Source organism: Ranitomeya variabilis, chromosome 1 (assembly GCF_051348905.1).
Source record: "Ranitomeya variabilis isolate aRanVar5 chromosome 1, aRanVar5.hap1, whole genome shotgun sequence".
In the NCBI taxonomy this organism is placed as follows: Eukaryota; Metazoa; Chordata; class Amphibia; order Anura; family Dendrobatidae; genus Ranitomeya; species Ranitomeya variabilis.
In genome coordinates, this window is record NC_135232.1 from 272,257,760 (window position 1) to 272,277,332 (window position 19,573).

A 19,573-nucleotide genomic window follows, 5' to 3' on the forward strand; every position below is an offset into this window, starting at 1 on the left:
CACACACGCAGCCATCACACACGCACCCAGCCATCACACACACACACCCAGCCATCACACACACCCAGCCATCACACACACCCAGCCATCACACACGCACCCAGCCATCACACACACACACACCCAGCCATCACACACGCAGCCATCACACACACCAGATACCTCATACACACATGACACACACACAAATGCAGCATCACACATCTCACACACACACACACACACACATCACACACACATCACACACACACAATCTCCTCTGTGGTGCAGGGGCGGCTGATCTGTCCATGTGCACTGCAGCTCTTCAGTTTCTCCGGCTGCTCACAGCTCTGCACTCTCCCGGCACCTCCCCCGTCTCTCCTTCTCTGCCGGGATAGCAGCTAGAGCAGGAGACGCCAGAGCTCCGTGCACACACAGGAGGAAGTGAGTCGCTGACCTCTCATCTTGATCGCTGCTGGCTCTCTTCCTCAGCGTGGCAGCGCCGCACACACAGGGGGCGGGGGGGGGGGCGGGATCGGTCAGGAGGAGACCCAGCATGTATAAGAAAAAAAAAAACAGCCACAAACCTAAGCTACTCAGGTGCCGCCCCCTGCATTGTCCCTGCCCTAGGCACGGGACATTAGTGTCCCGCCCGGGATCCCGGGGCTGGCTGTCAAAATCAGGACAGTCCCGCGGGATCCGGGACGGTTGGGAGATATGTTTTAAGGTCTAGCCACTGTGACAGGATCACTGGCGCCGTATGTGATATGTGTCATGAAGGTTGTTATCCTGTATGATGTGAAACCGATAAATTTCCCTCCAGCATATTATGTGCTGGGAGTTAATCAGCAATTACCAGAGTCTGGGTTTTGTTGTAAGTAGGTGTCAGAGATGGGTGGGATGCCCACTCACCATATCTCCACCTTGAGGGTGTGCTTGGAGGGAGTTAAATCTCCAGCTACTATTTTTTTTCTCTCTGGTGTGTTTTTTAGGAAGGAAGCCTCCAGGCTGAAGCTCCGGTGGGGGTACCACTCCCTCTACTCACTTCCGAAGTCGCCTAGTTCAATTACCTGTAATAAAGGTCCCATATGAGAGCATTGCCATGGACCTAGTAGGTCCCCTAGTCAATTCTGCACAAGGGCATCAATACATCCTAGCTGTCATGAACTAAACTTAAGCATCACCACTAAGGAACTCTTTGGCCAAGAGTACTGCCTGGAAACTTGTCCATATTTTTGCTAGGACATGCCTGTCGAAGGACATTTTGACAGACCAGGGACCTTTGTTCATGAGCAAGGTGATGAAAGAGCTGTGTAAGGTCTTTCAGGTTGCCCAGCTGCGAACCTCAGTTTACCATCCGCAAACAGACGGCCTAGTAGAGCTCTTCAATAAAACCTTAAAGGCCATGCTCAAGAAGGTCATTGAGAAGGACGGTCGAGATTTGGACTATTTGCTTCCGCTTCTGCTCTTCTCTCAGAGAAGTTCTTCAAGCCTACACTGGATTCTCGCCTTTCGAGCACCTGTATGGTCGACATTTGTGACGGCTCCTGGACATTGTCAAGGAAACCTGGGAAGCCAAGGTCACACCACACCGGAGCATCATAGAGAATGTCTCCCAGTTGCAGGAGAAGATGGCAAAAGTAATGCCTATCATGAAGGAGCATTTTCTCCAGGCACAAGTGTCACAGGCAAGGGTGTATAACTGATCAGCAAGGCTGAGGCAGTTCCAACGCAGGTACTGGGGGCTAGTGCTTATCCCTACGGTAGAGAGCAAATTCCTAGCCAAGTGGCAAGGCACCAAAAACTGGACGAGGTGAATTGCAAGGTACACCATCCAAGTCAAAGGAAGCCGCACCAAATACAGCTCTGGCAAAAAATTAAGAGACCACTGCAAAATGTTCAGTATGTCTGATTTTTCTCTTTATAGGGACATTTTTGAGTAAAATGTAAATTGTTCTTTTATTCTATAAACTTCTGACAACATGTCTCCAAATTTCCAAGCAATAAATTTTACAGATGGTGTTATGTTTGCATCAAGAATTTGTTGAAATTTCACTGAATCCATTCTTGCCTCTGCAAGTGTTTGCAGAAGAAATGTGCAGCACTCATCGGATTACTTTTAACCAGAGTCCTTTATTGTGTCACAATAAAGGACTCTGGTTAACAGCAATCCGTTGAGTGCTGCACATTTCTTCTGCAAACACTTGCATATGTACTTGTTTTTTCATGTGAGCACCGCATACCAGCTGCATAAAACCGACTTTCTTCAGTTTCTAAGGATCGTTTGTGGATATATTCAGGGTTAGACCTTGGTGCCGTTCACTTGTGGACTCTTTTTGTTGCTGGACCATTCTTGCCTCTACCCGTGAAATGTTCCCTGTGCCATTGGCTGCAACACAACCAAAGCATGATTGATCCACCCCCATGCTTAATGATTGGCGAGATATTCTTTTCCTGAATTTCTGAGCCATTTTCTTTTCACAAATACCTTTGATCATTGGGGCCAAAGAGTTCCATTTTAACCTCATCGGTCCAAATGACTTATTTCCAAAATGCATCAGGCTTTTTTAGATGTTCTTTTGCATACTTCTGACTCTCAATTTTATGGTGAGGATGCAAGAGAGGTTTTCTTCTGATGACTCTTCCATGAAGACCATATTTGTGTAGGTATCTCAGAACAGTAGAACAATGTACAACAAATTCAAAGTCTTTCTGAAGGTCTCTGATTTGCCTCTGTAGCAATCCTATGAGCAGCTCTCACTGAAATTTTGCTTAGTCTTCCAGACCTTATCTTGACCTCCACTGTTCCTTTTAAGTGCCATTTCTTAGGCCGGATTCACAAGTCCTAATATTTCCGATACCGGAAAAAAAACAGTATCGAAGACAACAGTGTCCGTGTGTGTAATACTTGCAGCACACATGTGGCAACCATATGCTGCCCATGTGCCGCATCAGTCAGGGAAGAAATGCTAGAGTAAGCACTGTTCCCCGGCGCCAGGTGCTGAAGATGGCTCTCATCATTCTCCCCTGCTCTGAAGAAAGTAATGTCTCCATATCCACCATTGCCAGCTTCCGCGGTTATCGGCCTACCCTTGCATGACATCTGAGGGCAGTCGGATATTTCACACTCGCCCATAGACTTGTATGGGTTTCTGCGATCCGATCCTCGGTTGCACTCACAGCACGCAGCAAACGTTCTCTCATGCCGAATTGGCATAAGAAAATAATCACAGATCTGAGTTGCCCCAAAGAATAACACTGGTCATAGTGCTATGTGTTAAAACATCGCATAGTACTCAGCCGTGTTATACATTTGTGTGAGCCAGCACTATTGGCCACAAAATGTGCTCCATACAGTATAACAGGGCCTTGCATTGCCTTCCATACAGTATAATGGCTCCACATAGTGCGACATACAGTGGAATGACCCCACCTAATTCTCTATACATTATAATGGCCACAAAAAGTGATCTATATAGTATAATGGCCCCAAATAGTGCTCCATGCAGTATAATGTCCACAAAAAGTGCTCCATATAGTATAATGGCCCCACATTTATGCTCCATAGAGTATAATTTCCCCACATAGTTTATACAATATAATTGCCCCACACAGTACTCCATACAGTATAATGGCCACACATTGTGCTGTACACAGCATAATGGCCTCACATAGTGCTCCATATTGTATAATGGCCCCACATAGTTCTATACAGTATAATGTATGACTTTATTATGACCAACACTGTCATGTTCCTAATGGCAGGGAATTAAACACATAACATGGGCAAAAACAGGACAAGCTCTAGGGTGATGGAACCTGAGCTGACCGCGATCCTGAACCTCAACACTCAACTAACAGCAGCCGGGGAACGTTCCTGGGGGAACTCGACGTCTCGCGCCAGCCGGAGATCTAGCTACCCCTATCAGAAGAATCACAGACCTATCTTGCCTCCAGAGAAATATTCCCACAGAAATAGCAGCCCCCCACATATAATGACGGTGAAATGAGAGGAAGGCACAAACGTAGTTATGAAAACAGATTCAGCAAAATGAGGCCCACTTAAGCTAGATAGCAGAGGATACAAAAGGTGAACTGCGCGGTCAGCTTAAAACCCTTCAAAATACCATCCTGAAATTACTTGAACTCATGTGCCAACTCATGGTACATGAGTGGTAATTTCAGCCCACTAGAGCAACCAGCAGCAGAGAATTACATATCTGCAAGCTGGACTAAAAACATGAAAGCAAACATGAAATAGGGAAATCCAGACTTAGCTTGTCTTGAAGGCCTAGGAGCAGGTAGCAAAGGTAACAGAGACACACTGATACATTGATAGCCGGCAAGGGAATGACAGGAAAGCCAGGTTAAATAGGAAACACCCAGCCTCTGATGGACAGGTGGAAACCAGAGACTGCAACCCACCAAAGTCACCCAGTACCAGTTGTAACCACCAGAGGGAGCCCAAAAACAGAATCCACAACAGTACCCCCCCCCTTGAGGAGGGGTCACCGAACCCTCACGAGAACCCCCAGGGCGATCAGGATGAGCTCTATGGAAGGCGCGGACCAAATCAGTCGCATGAACATCAGAGGCGACCACCCAGGAATTATCCTCCTGACCATAACCCTTCCACTTAACCAAATACTGGAGTTTACGTCTGGAAACACGAGAATCCAAGATCTTCTCAACAACATACTCCAATTCTCCCTCCACCAGCACCGGAGCAGGAGGCTCAACCGAAGGAACAATGGGCACCTCATACCTCCGCAATAACGACCGATGGAACACATTATGAATAGCAAACGATGCTGGGAGATCCAAACGAAAAGATACAGGGTTAAGAATCTCCAAGATCTTATAAGGACCGATGAACCGAGGCTTGAACTTAGGAGAGAGACCTTCATAGGGACAAAACGAGAAGACAACCACACCAAGTCCCCAACAAGAAGTCGGGGACCCACGCGGCGACGGCGATTAGCAAACTGCTGAGTCTTCTCCTGAGACAACTTCAAATTGTCCACCACCTGATTCCAAATCTGATGTAGCCTGTCCACCACCACGTCCACTCCAGGACAATCCGAAGGCTCCACCTGACCAGAGGAAAAGCGAGGATGAAACCCCGAATTACAAAAGAAAGGAGAAACCAAAGTAGCAGAACTAGCCCGATTATTAAGGGCAAATTCGGCCAGTGGCAAAAAGGCAACCCAGTCATCTTGATCAGCAGAAACAAAACACCTTAAATAAGTTTCCAAGGTCTGATTAGTTCGCTCCGTCTGGCCATTCGTCTGAGGATGGAATGCAGACAAGAAAGACAAATCAATGCCCATCTTAGCACAAAACGTCCGCCAAAATCTAGACACAAACTGGGATCCCCTGTCAGAAACGATATTCTCCGGAATCCCATGCAAACGAACCACGTTCTGAAAAAATAAAGGGACCAACTCAGAGGAGGAAGGCAACTTAGGCAAGGGTACCAAATGAACCATCTTAGAAAAGCGGTCACACACAACCCAGATAACGGACATTTTCTGTGAGACAGGGAGATCTGAAATAAAATCCATGGAAATGTGCGTCCAAGGCCTCTTCGGGATAGGCAAGGATAACAACAACCCACTGGCCCGAGAACAGCAAGGCTTAGCCCGAGCACACACTTCACAAGACTGCACAAAGGTGCGCACATCCCTTGACAAGGAAGGCCACCAAAAAGACCTGGCCACCAAGTCTCTAGTACCAAATATTCCAGGATGACCAGCCAACACAGAAGAATGGACCTCGGAGATGACTCTACTGGTCCAATCATCCGGAACAAACAGTCTTTCTAGTGGACAACGATCAGGTTTATCCGCCTGAAACTCCTGCAGTGCACGTCGCAAGTCTGGGGAGACGGCGGACAATATTACCCCATCCCTAAGGATACCAGTAGGCCCAGAGTCTCCAGGAGAGTCAGGCACAAAACTCCTGGAAAGAGCATCTGCCTTCACATTCTTCGAACCTGGCAGGTATGAAACCACAAAATTGAAACGAGAAAAAAACAACGACCAACGAGCCTGTCTAGGATTCAGACGCCTGGCAGACTCAAGGTAAATCAGATTTTTGTGATCAGTCAAGACCACCACACGATGTCTAGCACCCTCAAGCCAATGACGCCACTCCTCAAATGCCCACTTCATGGCCAAAAGCTCCCGATTACCCACATCATAATTGCGCTCGGCGGGCGAGAATTTTCTAGAGAAGAATGCACATGGCTTCATCACCGAGCCATTAGAACTTCTCTGTGACAAAGCCGCCCCCGCTCCAATCTCGGAAGCATCAACCTCAACCTGAAAAGGAAGTGAAACATCCGGTTGACATAACACAGGAGCAGAAGAAAACCGGCGCTTAAGTTCCTGAAAGGCCTCCACAGCCATAGGAGACCAATTAGCAACATCAGCACCCTTTTTAGTCAAATCAGTCAAAGGTTTAACAACACTGGAAAAATTAGTAATGAACCGACGATAAAAATTAGCAAAACCCAAGAACTTCTGAAGACTCTTAACAGATGTAGGTTGTGTCCAGTCACAAATCGCCTGAACCTTGACGGGATCCATCTCAATAGTAGAAGGAGAAAAAATGTACCCCAAAAAAGAAATCTTCTGGACTTCGAAGAGACATTTTGAGCCCTTCACAAACAGAGAATTGGCCCGCAGGACTTGAAACACCTTCCTGACCTGTAGAACATGAGACTCCCAGTCATCAGAAAACACCAAAATATCATCCAAATACACAATCATAAACTTATCCAGATATTCACGGAAAATATTGTGCATAAAGGACTGAAAGACTGAAGGAGCATTAGAAAGTCCAAAAGGCATTACCAAATACTCAAAATGGCCCTCAGGCGTATTAAATGCAGTTTTCCACTCATCACCCTGCTTTATCCGCACAAGATTATACGCACCGCGAAGATCTATCTTAGTGAACCACCTAGCCCCCTTAATGCGAGCAAACAAATCAGTCAATAATGGCAATGGATACTGATATTTGACTGTAATCTTATTCAGAAGGCGATAATCTATACAAGGCCTCAGGGAACCATCTTTTTTTGCCACGAAAAAAAAACCTGCTCCCAGAGGGGACGAAGATGGACGAATATGTCCCTTTTCCAAGGACTCCTTAATATAATTCCGCATAGCAGTATGCTCTGGCACTGACAGATTAAATAAACGACCCTTAGGGAACTTACTGCCAGGAATTAATTCTATAGCACAGTCACAATCCCTATGAGGAGGGAGCAAATTGAGCTTAGTCTCCTCAAAAACATCCCGATAGTCAGACAAAAACGCAGGGACCTCAGAAGGAGTAGATGAAGCGATTGAAATCAGAGGTGCATCATCATGAACCCCCTGACATCCCCAGCTTAACACAGACATTGTTTTCCAATCCAGGACTGGATTATGAGTTTGTAACCATGGCAGACCAAGCACTAGTACATCATGTAAATTATACAGTACAAGGAAGCGAATCACCTCCTGATGAATGGGAGTCATGCGCATGGTCACTTGTGTCCAGTACTGCGGTTTATTCATAGCCAATGGTGTAGAGTCAATTCCCTTCAAAGGAATAGGAACTTCCAGAGGCTCCAGACTAAAACCGCAGCGTTTGGCAAATGACCAATCCATAAGACTCAGGGCAGCGCCCGAATCCACATAGGAATCGACGGAAATGGATGACAGTGAACAAATCAGAGTTACAGACAAAATGAACTTAGACTGCAGAGTACTAATGGCAAAAGATTTATCAACCTTTTTTGTGCGTTTAGAGCATGCTGATATAACATGAGCTGAATCACCACAATAAAAACACAATCCATTTTTCCGCCTATAATTTTGCCGTTCACTTCTGGACTGAATTCTATCACATTGCATAGTCTCAGGTGCCTGTTCAGAAGACGCCGCCAACTGGTGCACAGTTTTGCGCTCCTGTAAACGCCGATCAATCTGAATGGCCATAGCCATAGACTCATTCAGACCTGTAGGCGCAGGGAACCCCACCATAATATCCTTAATGGCCTCAGAAAGACCATCTCTGAAGTTTGCAGCCAGGGCGCACTCATTCCACTGAGTAAGCACCGACCATTTCCGAAATTTTTGACAATATACTTCCGCTTCATCATGCCCCTGAGAGAGGGCTAATAAAGCCTTTTCAGCCTGAATCTCCAGGTTAGGTTCCTCATAGAGCAATCCCAGTGCCAGAAAAAACGCATCCACACTGAGCAATGCAGGATCCCCTGGTGCCAATGCAAATGCCCAATTCTGAGGGTCGCCCCGCAGGAAAGATATTACAATCTTGACCTGCTGAGCAGGGTCTCCAGAGGAGCGAGATTTCAAAGAAAGAAACAATTTGCAATTGTTCCTGAAATTCAGGAAGGTAGATCTATCTCCAGAAAAAAACTCTGGAATAGGAATTCTAGGTTCAGACATAGGAGTGTGAACAACAAAATCCTGTATGTTTTGAACTTTTGCAGCAAGATTATTCAGGCTGGAAGCCAAACTCTGGACATCCATGTTAAACAGCTAAGGTCAGAGCCATTCAAGGGTTAAGAGGAGGTAAGAAGCAGCTAGACAGCAATTAAGGGCTAGGCAGCAAAACTCTGAGGGAAAAAAAAATATAAAATTTCCCTTCAACACTTCTTTTTCTCCTGCTTCAGCCCAAACAATTAACACTTTGTGGGCTGGCTATACTGTCATGTTCCCAATGGCAGGGAATTAAACACATAACACGGACAAAAACAGGACAAGCTCTAGGGTGATGGAACCTGAGCTGACCGCGATCCTGGACCTCAACACTCAACTAACAGCAGCCGGGGAACGTTCCTGGGGGGACTCTAGACGTCTCGCGCCAGCCGGAGATCTAGCTACCCCTATCAGAAGAATCACAGACCTATCTTGCCTCCAGAGAAATATTCCCACAGAAATAGCAGCCCCCCACATATAATGACGGTGAAATGAGAGGAAGGCACAAACGTAGTTATGAAAACAGATTCAGCAAAATGAGGCCCGCTTAAGCTAGATAGCAGAGGATACAAAAGGTGAACTGCGCGGTCAGCTTAAAACCCTTCAAAATACCATCCTGAAATTACTTGAACTCATGTGCCAACTCATGGTACATGAGTGGTAATTTCAGCCCACTAGAGCAACCAGCAGCAGAGAATTACATATCTGCAAGCTGGACTAAAAACATGAAAGCAAACATGAAACAGGGAAATCCAGACTTAGCTTGTCTTGAAGGCCTAGGAGCAGGTAGCAAAGGTAACAGAGACACACTGATACATTGATAGCCAGCAAGGGAATGACAGGAAAGCCAGGTTAAATAGGAAACACCCAGCCTCTGATGGACAGGTGGAAACCAGAGACCGCAACCCACCAAAGTCACCCAGTACCAGTTGTAACCACCAGAGGGAGCCCAAAAACAGAATCCACAACACAACCCGTATCACACCAGGTACCCATAAATGAACACTTACTACTTCATAATACTATCTCTTTGGGTACTGTGTTCATCTGCCTTTACAGATGATGTTCGATATTCACTCTTCTTCATGTTATGATTTAATAGATTACTTACTATACTAGGAAATTAGAGAAACAATTAAAGGGGATGGCCACCTTTGGGGACATTTTCCTACTTAAATTGCATGTATTTTGGGCTAAAAATAATTTTTTCATTTGGGTTTCATTGCAAATTTTCCACCGTTTGGCTTTTACAAGCTCTTTGTTTCACTGCAAATTCAAGTTTGATGTGGTCTATGGTTATAAATCAGCTGAGAGGAGGTCAGAAAAACACAGATAAAAACTCCAACTTTTCTGAACGAGCTCACTTCATGAATCAGGAGCATCTAACTCCAGCACACCCCCTTATCAAGATTGGAGTGCAGAATGCCGATTTTGATAAATTGGGCTTTAGTTTATTTCTCCAGATAAAATGGGATTTCTCAAGGAGGGATAAGACAATGGCTATACATGGAGAAGATGGAGAATGAGAATTGTTTACTTGAAGAAAAGATTTTGTGAAACATTGTGACCTCCACCCTTCATTGTATCTGAAAGTTTATGGGAAAGTAATTGAGTATAATCTGTAATTTCTAGATATCCTCAGTTTTGAACTCACCATTGGATTTGCATAATGTTAGAGACATAGAGTAGGTAGGGGCACAAGGAAGTTGTCTTTAATCCTTCCAAAGCATGAGTGTTCTTATCCGGATCAACACGTCTCGATTTGGCAAGTTGTTCATTCAGCGTGCTATTGCGACACACAGAGAACTGGCATTGTGCCTGCTTGTACCATTCATAACCTCGCCACTCATACTGTTCATTTAAGCTTAGATTATATTTACTGGTTTTCTTTCTAAAATAACTTTACATAAATATTATATTACAAGTTAGTTCTTCACAACTATATATAAATAAATGTAAAGGACGGCATTAATCATAATACCATTGCAAAAGAGTGCCAGATTAGCATGATACAGAAGAAAGTATTGCCACTGTCTTGTCATCTCTGGAAACAGAAACACATGGGCTACTTGCACAGTGAACAAGTCTGTAGGAACATGTTCACACACCACCAAGAGACTTGAAGACACAAAAGTCTCCTTGTGGGCTATCTGCACAAAAGCTGTTCCATTCAGCGTGCCCACATAGGCATTTCCTCTCTGAACCCTGCTCATACAGGTAATATACAGATGATCAGGTTTTTAAATACATCAGATAGGGATTGCATGCATCAGTTAGGACTGCTCTATATGGGTATACCTTGACGTTTGGTGGAGCAGCTTAGTATACATTTTTGCAAAAAAATGTATCAACCAAATACCCTGTTTTTTACATCTTTTTACTAGCACTTGCTGATTACTGTGATTTTTTTTTACAACGGAGTGTTTTTGGTTTCACTGTGCTCTTTTGTGTCTTCATGTCTTGTCATCTCTGAATGCATCCATGGGTACAAACCTACCCAGACATTTAAGGCTATGTGCACACGTTGCGGTTTTACTGCACCTGCATTTTCTGCCAGGAGATGCAGATTTTGTACAGAACATTCTGCACCCCAATCCGCAACATGTGTACATAGCCTTATACTTGTCAAATAAAAGCGCAACCTATTAATGCATGTTTATCATTTTATATAAGTGCTAGGCAGAGCTGAGCAGATACTTTAAAGGGAAGTCATCAGCTGGTTCATGCTGCCCAAGCCACCAGCAGCATGAATCAGACACTGCAGCTATGTACGTTGTCTTTAAATCATTGCGGCATTTCATAGAAAACATATTTTGTAAAACTGGTCGGTTACTCTGTGTCTGGGTTGACCAGTCCAAAACAGGTGCCTGGCCACTTTTCCCACCTAGTTTCTATGACTGACAGCTCTCTTCCCATGAGTGTGTATAGGAAGAATCAGTCATGTGGATCAGGCATGGAGAAGCCGCTAGAGACCTGCCTTTGGGAGTAGTCATCCAAGACACATAAACCCTGATTAATCCAGAGCGGCATTGTTGAGAGAAGGTTTGTCATCTTTTCCATTTGATTTACACAGATTTCTGGCATAATTGCTTTGCTGAATCAGGGCCATAGTATTAATCAAGTTCCATTTGATTTGTATTACTGTTCTCCTACCGATGAAATGATTTACTGTAACCTCACCCACAACATGTCGTACTGTAACCTTTATGTATGCAAGCGACTGACTGCTACATGCGATAAATTTGCAATATCGTGGTTCATGAGTTTATGTGGATATGAATAAATTATCTGATGCTATGTCCAGTTGGATATTTGCTGCTATGACCCAAAATGTTTCCAGGTGTTGCACCAGCATTAATCTGATATTGATGGCATCCTAAGGATCAGTTTTAAAGTAGTGGACAACCATTTTAATTAAGTCCCCTCTTCTTAATGACACTTACCGGCCACCACACCATGCTACGTCCTGCCAAGAAGAAACCTCCTACAGTACCACGGCTTGTCCTTACCATAGCCTGAAACAGTAGACAGGGTAAAAGGTCAAAAGACATGATAGACTCTGATATCCATGTATCAGAAATGTACCAGATACGATGATGCAAGGCTATAGTCTATATACTATAGTTCTAATAACATCTGCGATGTAACTTGGCACCACTCTGACATGTTTCATTTACATGGGCTTCTACTAATAAATTCCGGATACATTTATTAGATTATTTTGACAAGATTTATTGCTAATGTTATTGAAAGGGGGCATGAAGTTACAAGAGAAAATGAGGAGAAAATGACAGAAAGTGCTCCAAATTCATCATAATGGTGCATATGCCATGATAAATTTAGTAGGACCCATAAGCCACATTAGACACTTTTTGGGGTGGTCCAAAACTAATATTGATTTACATCCTAAATGTCTTATCCATTTATTTAAATAATATGATACTTTTTCTAATATAGTTTAATTAAAAAGTCCATACCCTTCCCTCTCTAATCTAATTGCTTTATTTTTTCTTTACCTATATCCGTTTTGATGAAGCTTTGTTTGAGAATCTATGCATGTTGGGATACTCAAAGGGGACATCATCAGGGGACTCAAAAGCCTCTGTCCCTACCCTAAAAGGAAGCTTCATCACTGAGGTCCATTTCAGGAGCTGGGCTAGTTCCTATTGTACTATGTATGCTTCAGTTGTCAATTATGACATATGCTCAGTCCAAGCTCACTGCTCACTCTGCAATATTCTGCTTATTGAACAGTAACAGTGCGCTTCTTCACTGGTTATAATGAGAAGTGACCATCCAGAGTCAACTGTCAGTGCACCTTGAAAGAAGATTACCTTGTGATCTCTTTTCTCCCTGCTACTCGGATAACAACCTTACAATGCACACTGAGCGTGCACTCTGTTACTGGGTCACCACTTCTAATAACAGTTGGCATGGGAGCACACTGTCACTGTGCACGGAGAAGACTATTGCACAGTGAGCAGTGACCTCATATTGAGCATATGTCGTTATTGACAACCAGCTCATACTCAGTACAGCAGGGACTAGTCCCGCACCTTAAATGGACCTCACTGATGACGCTTCATTTCAGGGTTGGGACAGAGGCTTTGATTGGTGACCACAGCCCCTGCCCCCTGATGACATCCTGTTTGAGTATCCTAGCATTTGCTGGGGATTCACAAATGGAGCATCATCAAAACAGAAATAGGTAACAAACCATACTAGATAAACTATTATATTATTAAAATAAATAGAGACATTTAGGATGAAAATTAATATTAGTTTCAGAACATTCCTTTAATTACTGGCATACAAATACAGCAATAATTTGCATTAAATAATATATTTGGTACAATGGCTATATCAGTGCATTGAGTATGTCCAGGGAGTCAGTAGTGATGTAAAACATCAATCTGCATGATTTACAGAGCCAGTGGTGAAGAATGGAGTCCTGTGTCATCGTTGCCTCTCTGGGATGAAGCTGGGGAGCGTACACCCGGCTTCAATGCAGATTGTCAGGGAGGCAGAGACTTGCAAAGGGTCGGTGGTGATGCCGCTCTTGCAAATCATATCACTCACCCCCACAGGGGCATGATACTATGATTAGTGGGATGATTAGTATGGTGAAAGCATCACCCCACTACTAGTCACTTTCTAATTAGCATATCACAGGCCAAGGTATAAAAATGATTTTATGGTCACAGACAAGGCAAAAAGCCAAAAAAGGGGTTTGGGTGGGCCTGGGAAAGCTGAAAGGTTCCATTTAAAGACACGTTTTAAATGAGAAGTGCTCTTTTGGGGGGCAATTTGTGGCATATTTTGTTATTTAAAGCTCTTCAATACACAGCTCTTAAATCCATTTCTCAAGCTATTAGATGATTAGAACTTTAAATGAACCTAATGCATATAACAGAAAAGTACACTTTGGATTTTGCAGGAATTATTTACAGACACAAAGAAAAGAAATACTGCATTATGTAATTCTTTGCACGTTGTGGAACTGCCTAGTTTATCATCATTTACTCATTAGATTAGTCTTTCATTCGATTTTTTTTCTGCCTTGTTACTAACAATCAGTTATGTAGTACTGAATATCAACAATAGGTAAGAGCACAATATATAGACAATGGCCCAAATGCTCCAAGATTTGTCTGGGTATATTTTTGCTACCAGGGAAGCAAGCTTGATATATCTCATATAGGATGTTTAATTTGACTGTATGATAACATCTCTTCACTGGTTTCTTGCATAATGTAAAAATAACAGAGGCTTTTATTCCCATTCTAGGAGTCCAAAGGTCTCAGATTCTGCACCACTACATCACATAAGCTAAATAATTGCACGTGGTCCAAAAACGTATAAAGAATACATTAGTGACAATTTAGCTTTTTGCACCGTTCTTCATAAGAGACAAATCCGCAATCATTATGATGATCTCCAAATACAGTTTCCAAATAAATAAAATACTCACCCATATTCCCACAGCCAGCACCACCAAAAAATATACCACAATTACAGATATATCCGCTGGGTTGTTGATGGGGATGGAGTCGTCTTTGGCTGGACCACCTGTGGTGGAACTTGGAGTGGATGACATGTTGCCTGTGTCAGTCTAGAGACACTGTCTCTGTGCACTCTGCCAGCAGGTGCCCTATTCTTCCTTTAGGTGTGTGACTCAGATGTGGGGTTAATAATAAACTCATCCCACATTGGTCCTCCCGCCCCTTACCTTACCAATGTATAACTTGCTTCTGATTTACTTTCCAAAACCTAGTCAGGACTCAGATAAGTCCTTCATATCCCCTACAGTTCAGCATTCCTTGATAAGGGTGAGACCTGAGAAGTCACCTGTGTTGTTAAGAACTGGAATGTGCGGAATCAGGTAACAGACAGCAGATGGGTGTATGCCAGGTGATGCCAGCTTGGCACCTTTCTCCGGACAGTTTGTGTATTGTTAGCATTAACAATGTTGTCTTCTCTATGAGACAAATACATAAAGGAAGTGAAAGAAAAATCTGATGTGCTGACAATCATTTAATTAAAAGATAACTTTTCCGGAACATGATGTCCTTTTCAGGTTCAGTTTGACCCTTAGACTTTCTAATTAACAATCTTACAATACATACAACTAAATAGCTTGATAAAGGTAATTAAATGGCATATTTCTGATGTCAAAGAAAAAAAAGATGACAAAGTCCAGTCTTATTTTATCCCATTCTGGCTTACATGAAAATCTGCAGTCAACAATAAAATTACTTAAAGAGTAACTGCTATTTTAATTTTTACTTCATGAATCAATAGAACATATGAAATAAAAAACCGTAAATATAACCTTAGATAACGATTCCTAGTAATTACACAGCCACACGTTGACTTAGTGGAAAATTATTGGCTGCGGCCTTTATTAAAATTCCTCAATACATAGGTAACCATCAATACTTCATGTAATAAACTATCTTTTTTTTATAATACCTTCTGTCTGTTCAGTTCCCTGAAAGACTAACCCACCCAGCCTTATTGCCTAATTCATTAGGTACGCATGGCCCCTCCCACAAGGGCCACTTCTACTACCTGTAAATTCAGGTTAAATATGTCATTGCCTATCTCCCATTACTGCACATAAATCCATAATCTTTCCGAAACACGCCTGGCAAACCCCATTCCAAGTCAACGTGCCTAAAGGAAAAACCTCCAATCGTCGGCATGAACTTACCCATAGATCTATTTAGTCTCTTCCTGATTTTCACCGAGGATTTTAGATCCAATGACTTTACCCAGACCAGCCTAAATATAATCTCAGGAAATACAATTTTAACACCATGAAACAGCTTGTTTAACTCTAACAAACTTTTTTCATCTGGAATAAAAGATCAATAGTACCCTGCTTCCCAATGTCGTTTCCTCCTAAGTGTACGATGATAATATCAGGGGATGTAGCTCTATCACACATCAAAGCTGCTTGATCCAACAGGCCATTTCATCTTTGTCTTCTAATCCCGAAACAAAAGATTCTCACTTTATCACAAGACAATGATAGGTTTGACATCGCTGCTGTGCTCTTCACTCTGCTTAGTGAATAAAGGAGTGTCCCAAGATCCATACCATGGCTCTTATGAGAACCATAGCAAAAAATGTTACTTTCTAATTTGTAATTGATAACATCTCGAGCCCCATCTCCCTAATTTCTTAATCACTTCTTCGCTTAGATCTAATCTGGTAGCCTCTATTACTGCATCAATCCTAACAGTATGAGTGGAAAAATATTTATCACCCAAATTAAGTTTTGACAAACACTTATTAAATATACTTCTAAACTGGAATTGCATCAGAGGCATACCGGACTGATGTAGCAAGAATTTTTTCCCTTTTCCGGGAGTAAGCCCATATAATTCCTGACCATGAAAAGCGGACAGACTCCTGTTTCAGATAAACACTTCAACTTCAAACGACCACCTTTTCCGGCTTGGTCTGTTTTAGATTAGATTTAGCTATATAAATTATTAATAAATCCATTCCTAGCGTAACCTGATCAAACGCCAGACCCTCTGTAACTTTCTTGCCTCTTGGCAACAACTCTCCTATGCGCAGGGTCCCAAAAAACTTTAATGTTCTTGCTGTAGAAAACAACAGTGCTTCAAAATGATCATAGCAGCAAGAAAAGGAAACTGCACATAAGTTTTTTTAATATATCCGGAGAGATAGGGCATCTAACATCATGAACAAAGTGCTCCTTCTTATACCCTTTTAAAACCTGTTTGACTAAAAAATAACCATTAATTGGCTGTTGTGCAAGAATCTTCATAAAAAACAATACACCTGCCAATTTTTTTTTACTATTGTTGAATATGTAAGCCCGTTATCGAAAAACCATAATGCAAACATTAAAGTGGCCTGCTCTGTACTCCTGCCTACTTCTAAACTTCTGTTACTACAAAATTTGGACTATAGGTCCCAAGTTGCCAGGTAGCCCTTCCAGGTAGAATCAGCTACGGACTGCTGCAAAAGCTTCAATACTATGACCAAATTATTCCCCATAGATAGTCCGGACAATCCTCTCCTACTTGATGGGCATAGGGAGCGAGACTGAAGAAATTCCCAAACTGAAAATAAGAGAGTGATTCAGTAATTGAATTGCATGTATGTTCAACCTGTACTGCTTTTCAACCAAACGTTCCATTTTAAACATAATAACACTAAATGTCTGAGCAGTTTAATCACTATACTACATTTACTTGACAAACAGTTTATAGCAAACACCACACCTTTTCTAATAGACTTAATAATAACATTTCTATTCACTAATTGCCCATCCCAAATGGCTACCGCCACTACAATAGGAAACAATTCCAATAAAACTAAATCGTTCAACACGCCATTCCTAATCCATGCCTGGTGCCACCTATCCGCACACCATTTCCCACTCCAAAAAGCACCGAAACCTACGGCAGGAGTTACATCTGTAAATAAATTCAAATCGTCCTCAGTGGTAAAAGAAGAACAATATAGCACCTAATCGTTAAAAGACTTCAAAAATTCTAACAAAGCTTCTGAGTCTTCCTTTATTTCTCTGCATATGCACACATGAAAACAAGGATTTCTGACCCCCCTGCAATGTGTGCTGCTAAGCGCCTACAAAAAACCCTACCCATTGACATTATTCTAAAGGCCAATAAACCCAGCAATGACTCTACTACTTTTGCCGTTGCTTTTTTTTTAAGTTCCCAGTGATAACAAAGAATTCTTACATTTAACAATATTTCTATTTTTGCTACTGGCAGGCGAAACTCGCCTTTACATTTATCTATAACTATACCCAAATATTCTATACAACTAGCAACTAAGATGCCCCCTGAGGAAGGTTTCTTAACCGAAACGCGCGTCGGGGATCGCAGTGGACGGCGTGGTGACGGACATTATACCCTGGTATGTTGCTATCCTAGCGTATTCACTATATTGCCTTATGTATTTCCTATTACTAGTACCTGGGGAGCCAAGCATGGCTTCATAAGGGATTACGCCATGTTAAATCCTTGCTTCTACCATTACCTTTTTTTAATATACTATATGGATACCGTCCACAGCTCTCTTTGGGCACTATAGTGCTGTGTTGTTATATGTGTTCCCATGCTTTCAAATGTACCTGTTTCTCTATTCTTTATAAATAAAATATACCTTTTTGCTACTTTGGATATTTAAACTGCTGTGGTGCTTTTTTGTTTGCTTAGTGTTTATTGTAGTTTATCCCAATGTGGTCCATATATGTGAGGGGGACCATACATTATATTCTTGGCTCTAATGTTGGGCCCTGTACTTAGGTCTTCTTTCCCTGCACATATAGGATGTCAATGTTGATATATTTAAAATTAATTGAAATGAAGACAGCACATCTTTGCAAACCTGAGAATTACTAGGACCAATAAAAGGAAGTTGTCTAAATAATGCGCTAGACCACTTTTCATACACGGCACTGTTGTTAACCATTCAATAAATGACGCAAATGCTTCAAAATAAAAACAGAATACAGAACAGCCCATAGGCAAATATTTATCAACATAGAAAAAAAACACCAACTAAAAAACAAAAGAATTAAAACCGCTGGGATGAATTGGCAACGATCTAAATGCTGATTCAATATCGGCCTTGGTTATCAAAGCCCCAGACACAAAACCTCTAACAATTTCTGCTGCTTTATCAAAAGATGTATATGTGTCAGATATCAAACAAGGGTTGGACTGGGGTGTCTGGCGCCACAGGGAGAGTTGACTCTAGGGGCCCACCCTACAGCTATATGTAAATATCTGTTAGTTGTTATCCCTGTTATAGTGGAGCATCGATTGTAAAATACAGGTGACTCCAACACATCTACTGTGCGCCCTATAACTGGGATGTACCATTGCGGTAGTTTGCATTGAAGGGTTCTTTGATGAAAACAAGTTATCACCGATCCACAGGTTAGGTAGGTGATAACTTATTGATCGGTGGAATCCAACCATTGGAAACCACAATAATGGGAAAAATTGAGAACTTTCATCCCTGATGGTGAACTTTTATCCCCATTTTAAAATGAAGCGGCAGGTGGGATGTCTTTGGAGCTTTCAGAAAAAGCCAAGCTCAGCCATCTAAAGAATGAATGGATCAGCGGTCGAGTCATACATGCCATTCCATACTAATGGGGATAAAAGTTGCACATTCTGCAGATCAGTGCAGGACCCAGCAGTCGAACCCCCACCAATCAATAATTTATTATCACTCACCCTTTGCCACGTTCACACATTCAGTGTTTGTTCCACTCCTGGATTTGGCTTACAAATATTAATGTAAAAGACTGACCAATCAGAGGAAAAGTATAACAGAAACACGTAATCACTTCTGCATTTATCACCCATTCCTGGTTTTGGCTTACAAATACTGAGTCAAAATACTGACCAAATACTGAATGTGAGAACATGGCCTTAGCATAGCTGATTACTTGTTTCCACCGTAGAACCCTTGCAAGTGCATATTTAATACTGTGTAATAGTCACAGTACAAGGACGGGTTAAACATCCAAGTATTTAATCTCTATTGGAAATCAAGAATTTTCCCCTTATTCATATTAG

General features: G+C 42.3%; 1 protein-coding gene across 1 annotated transcript in view; it reads right to left on the reverse strand.

Annotated features, from left to right (window-relative positions):
* The window catches only part of SLC5A1 (solute carrier family 5 member 1), a 169,015-nt gene extending 154,059 nt beyond the window's left edge, over positions 1 to 14,956 (reverse strand). The window contains exons 1-2 of the mRNA XM_077293857.1: positions 14,446 to 14,956; positions 11,918 to 11,989 (exon numbers count right to left, since the gene is read on the reverse strand). Coding sequence (XP_077149972.1) covers positions 11,918 to 11,989; positions 14,446 to 14,571 — 198 coding nt within the window. The 5' untranslated portion in view covers positions 14,572 to 14,956. The remainder of the gene's footprint in view (positions 1 to 11,917; positions 11,990 to 14,445) is intronic.
* Positions 14,957 to 19,573: the final 4,617 nt, after the last annotated feature.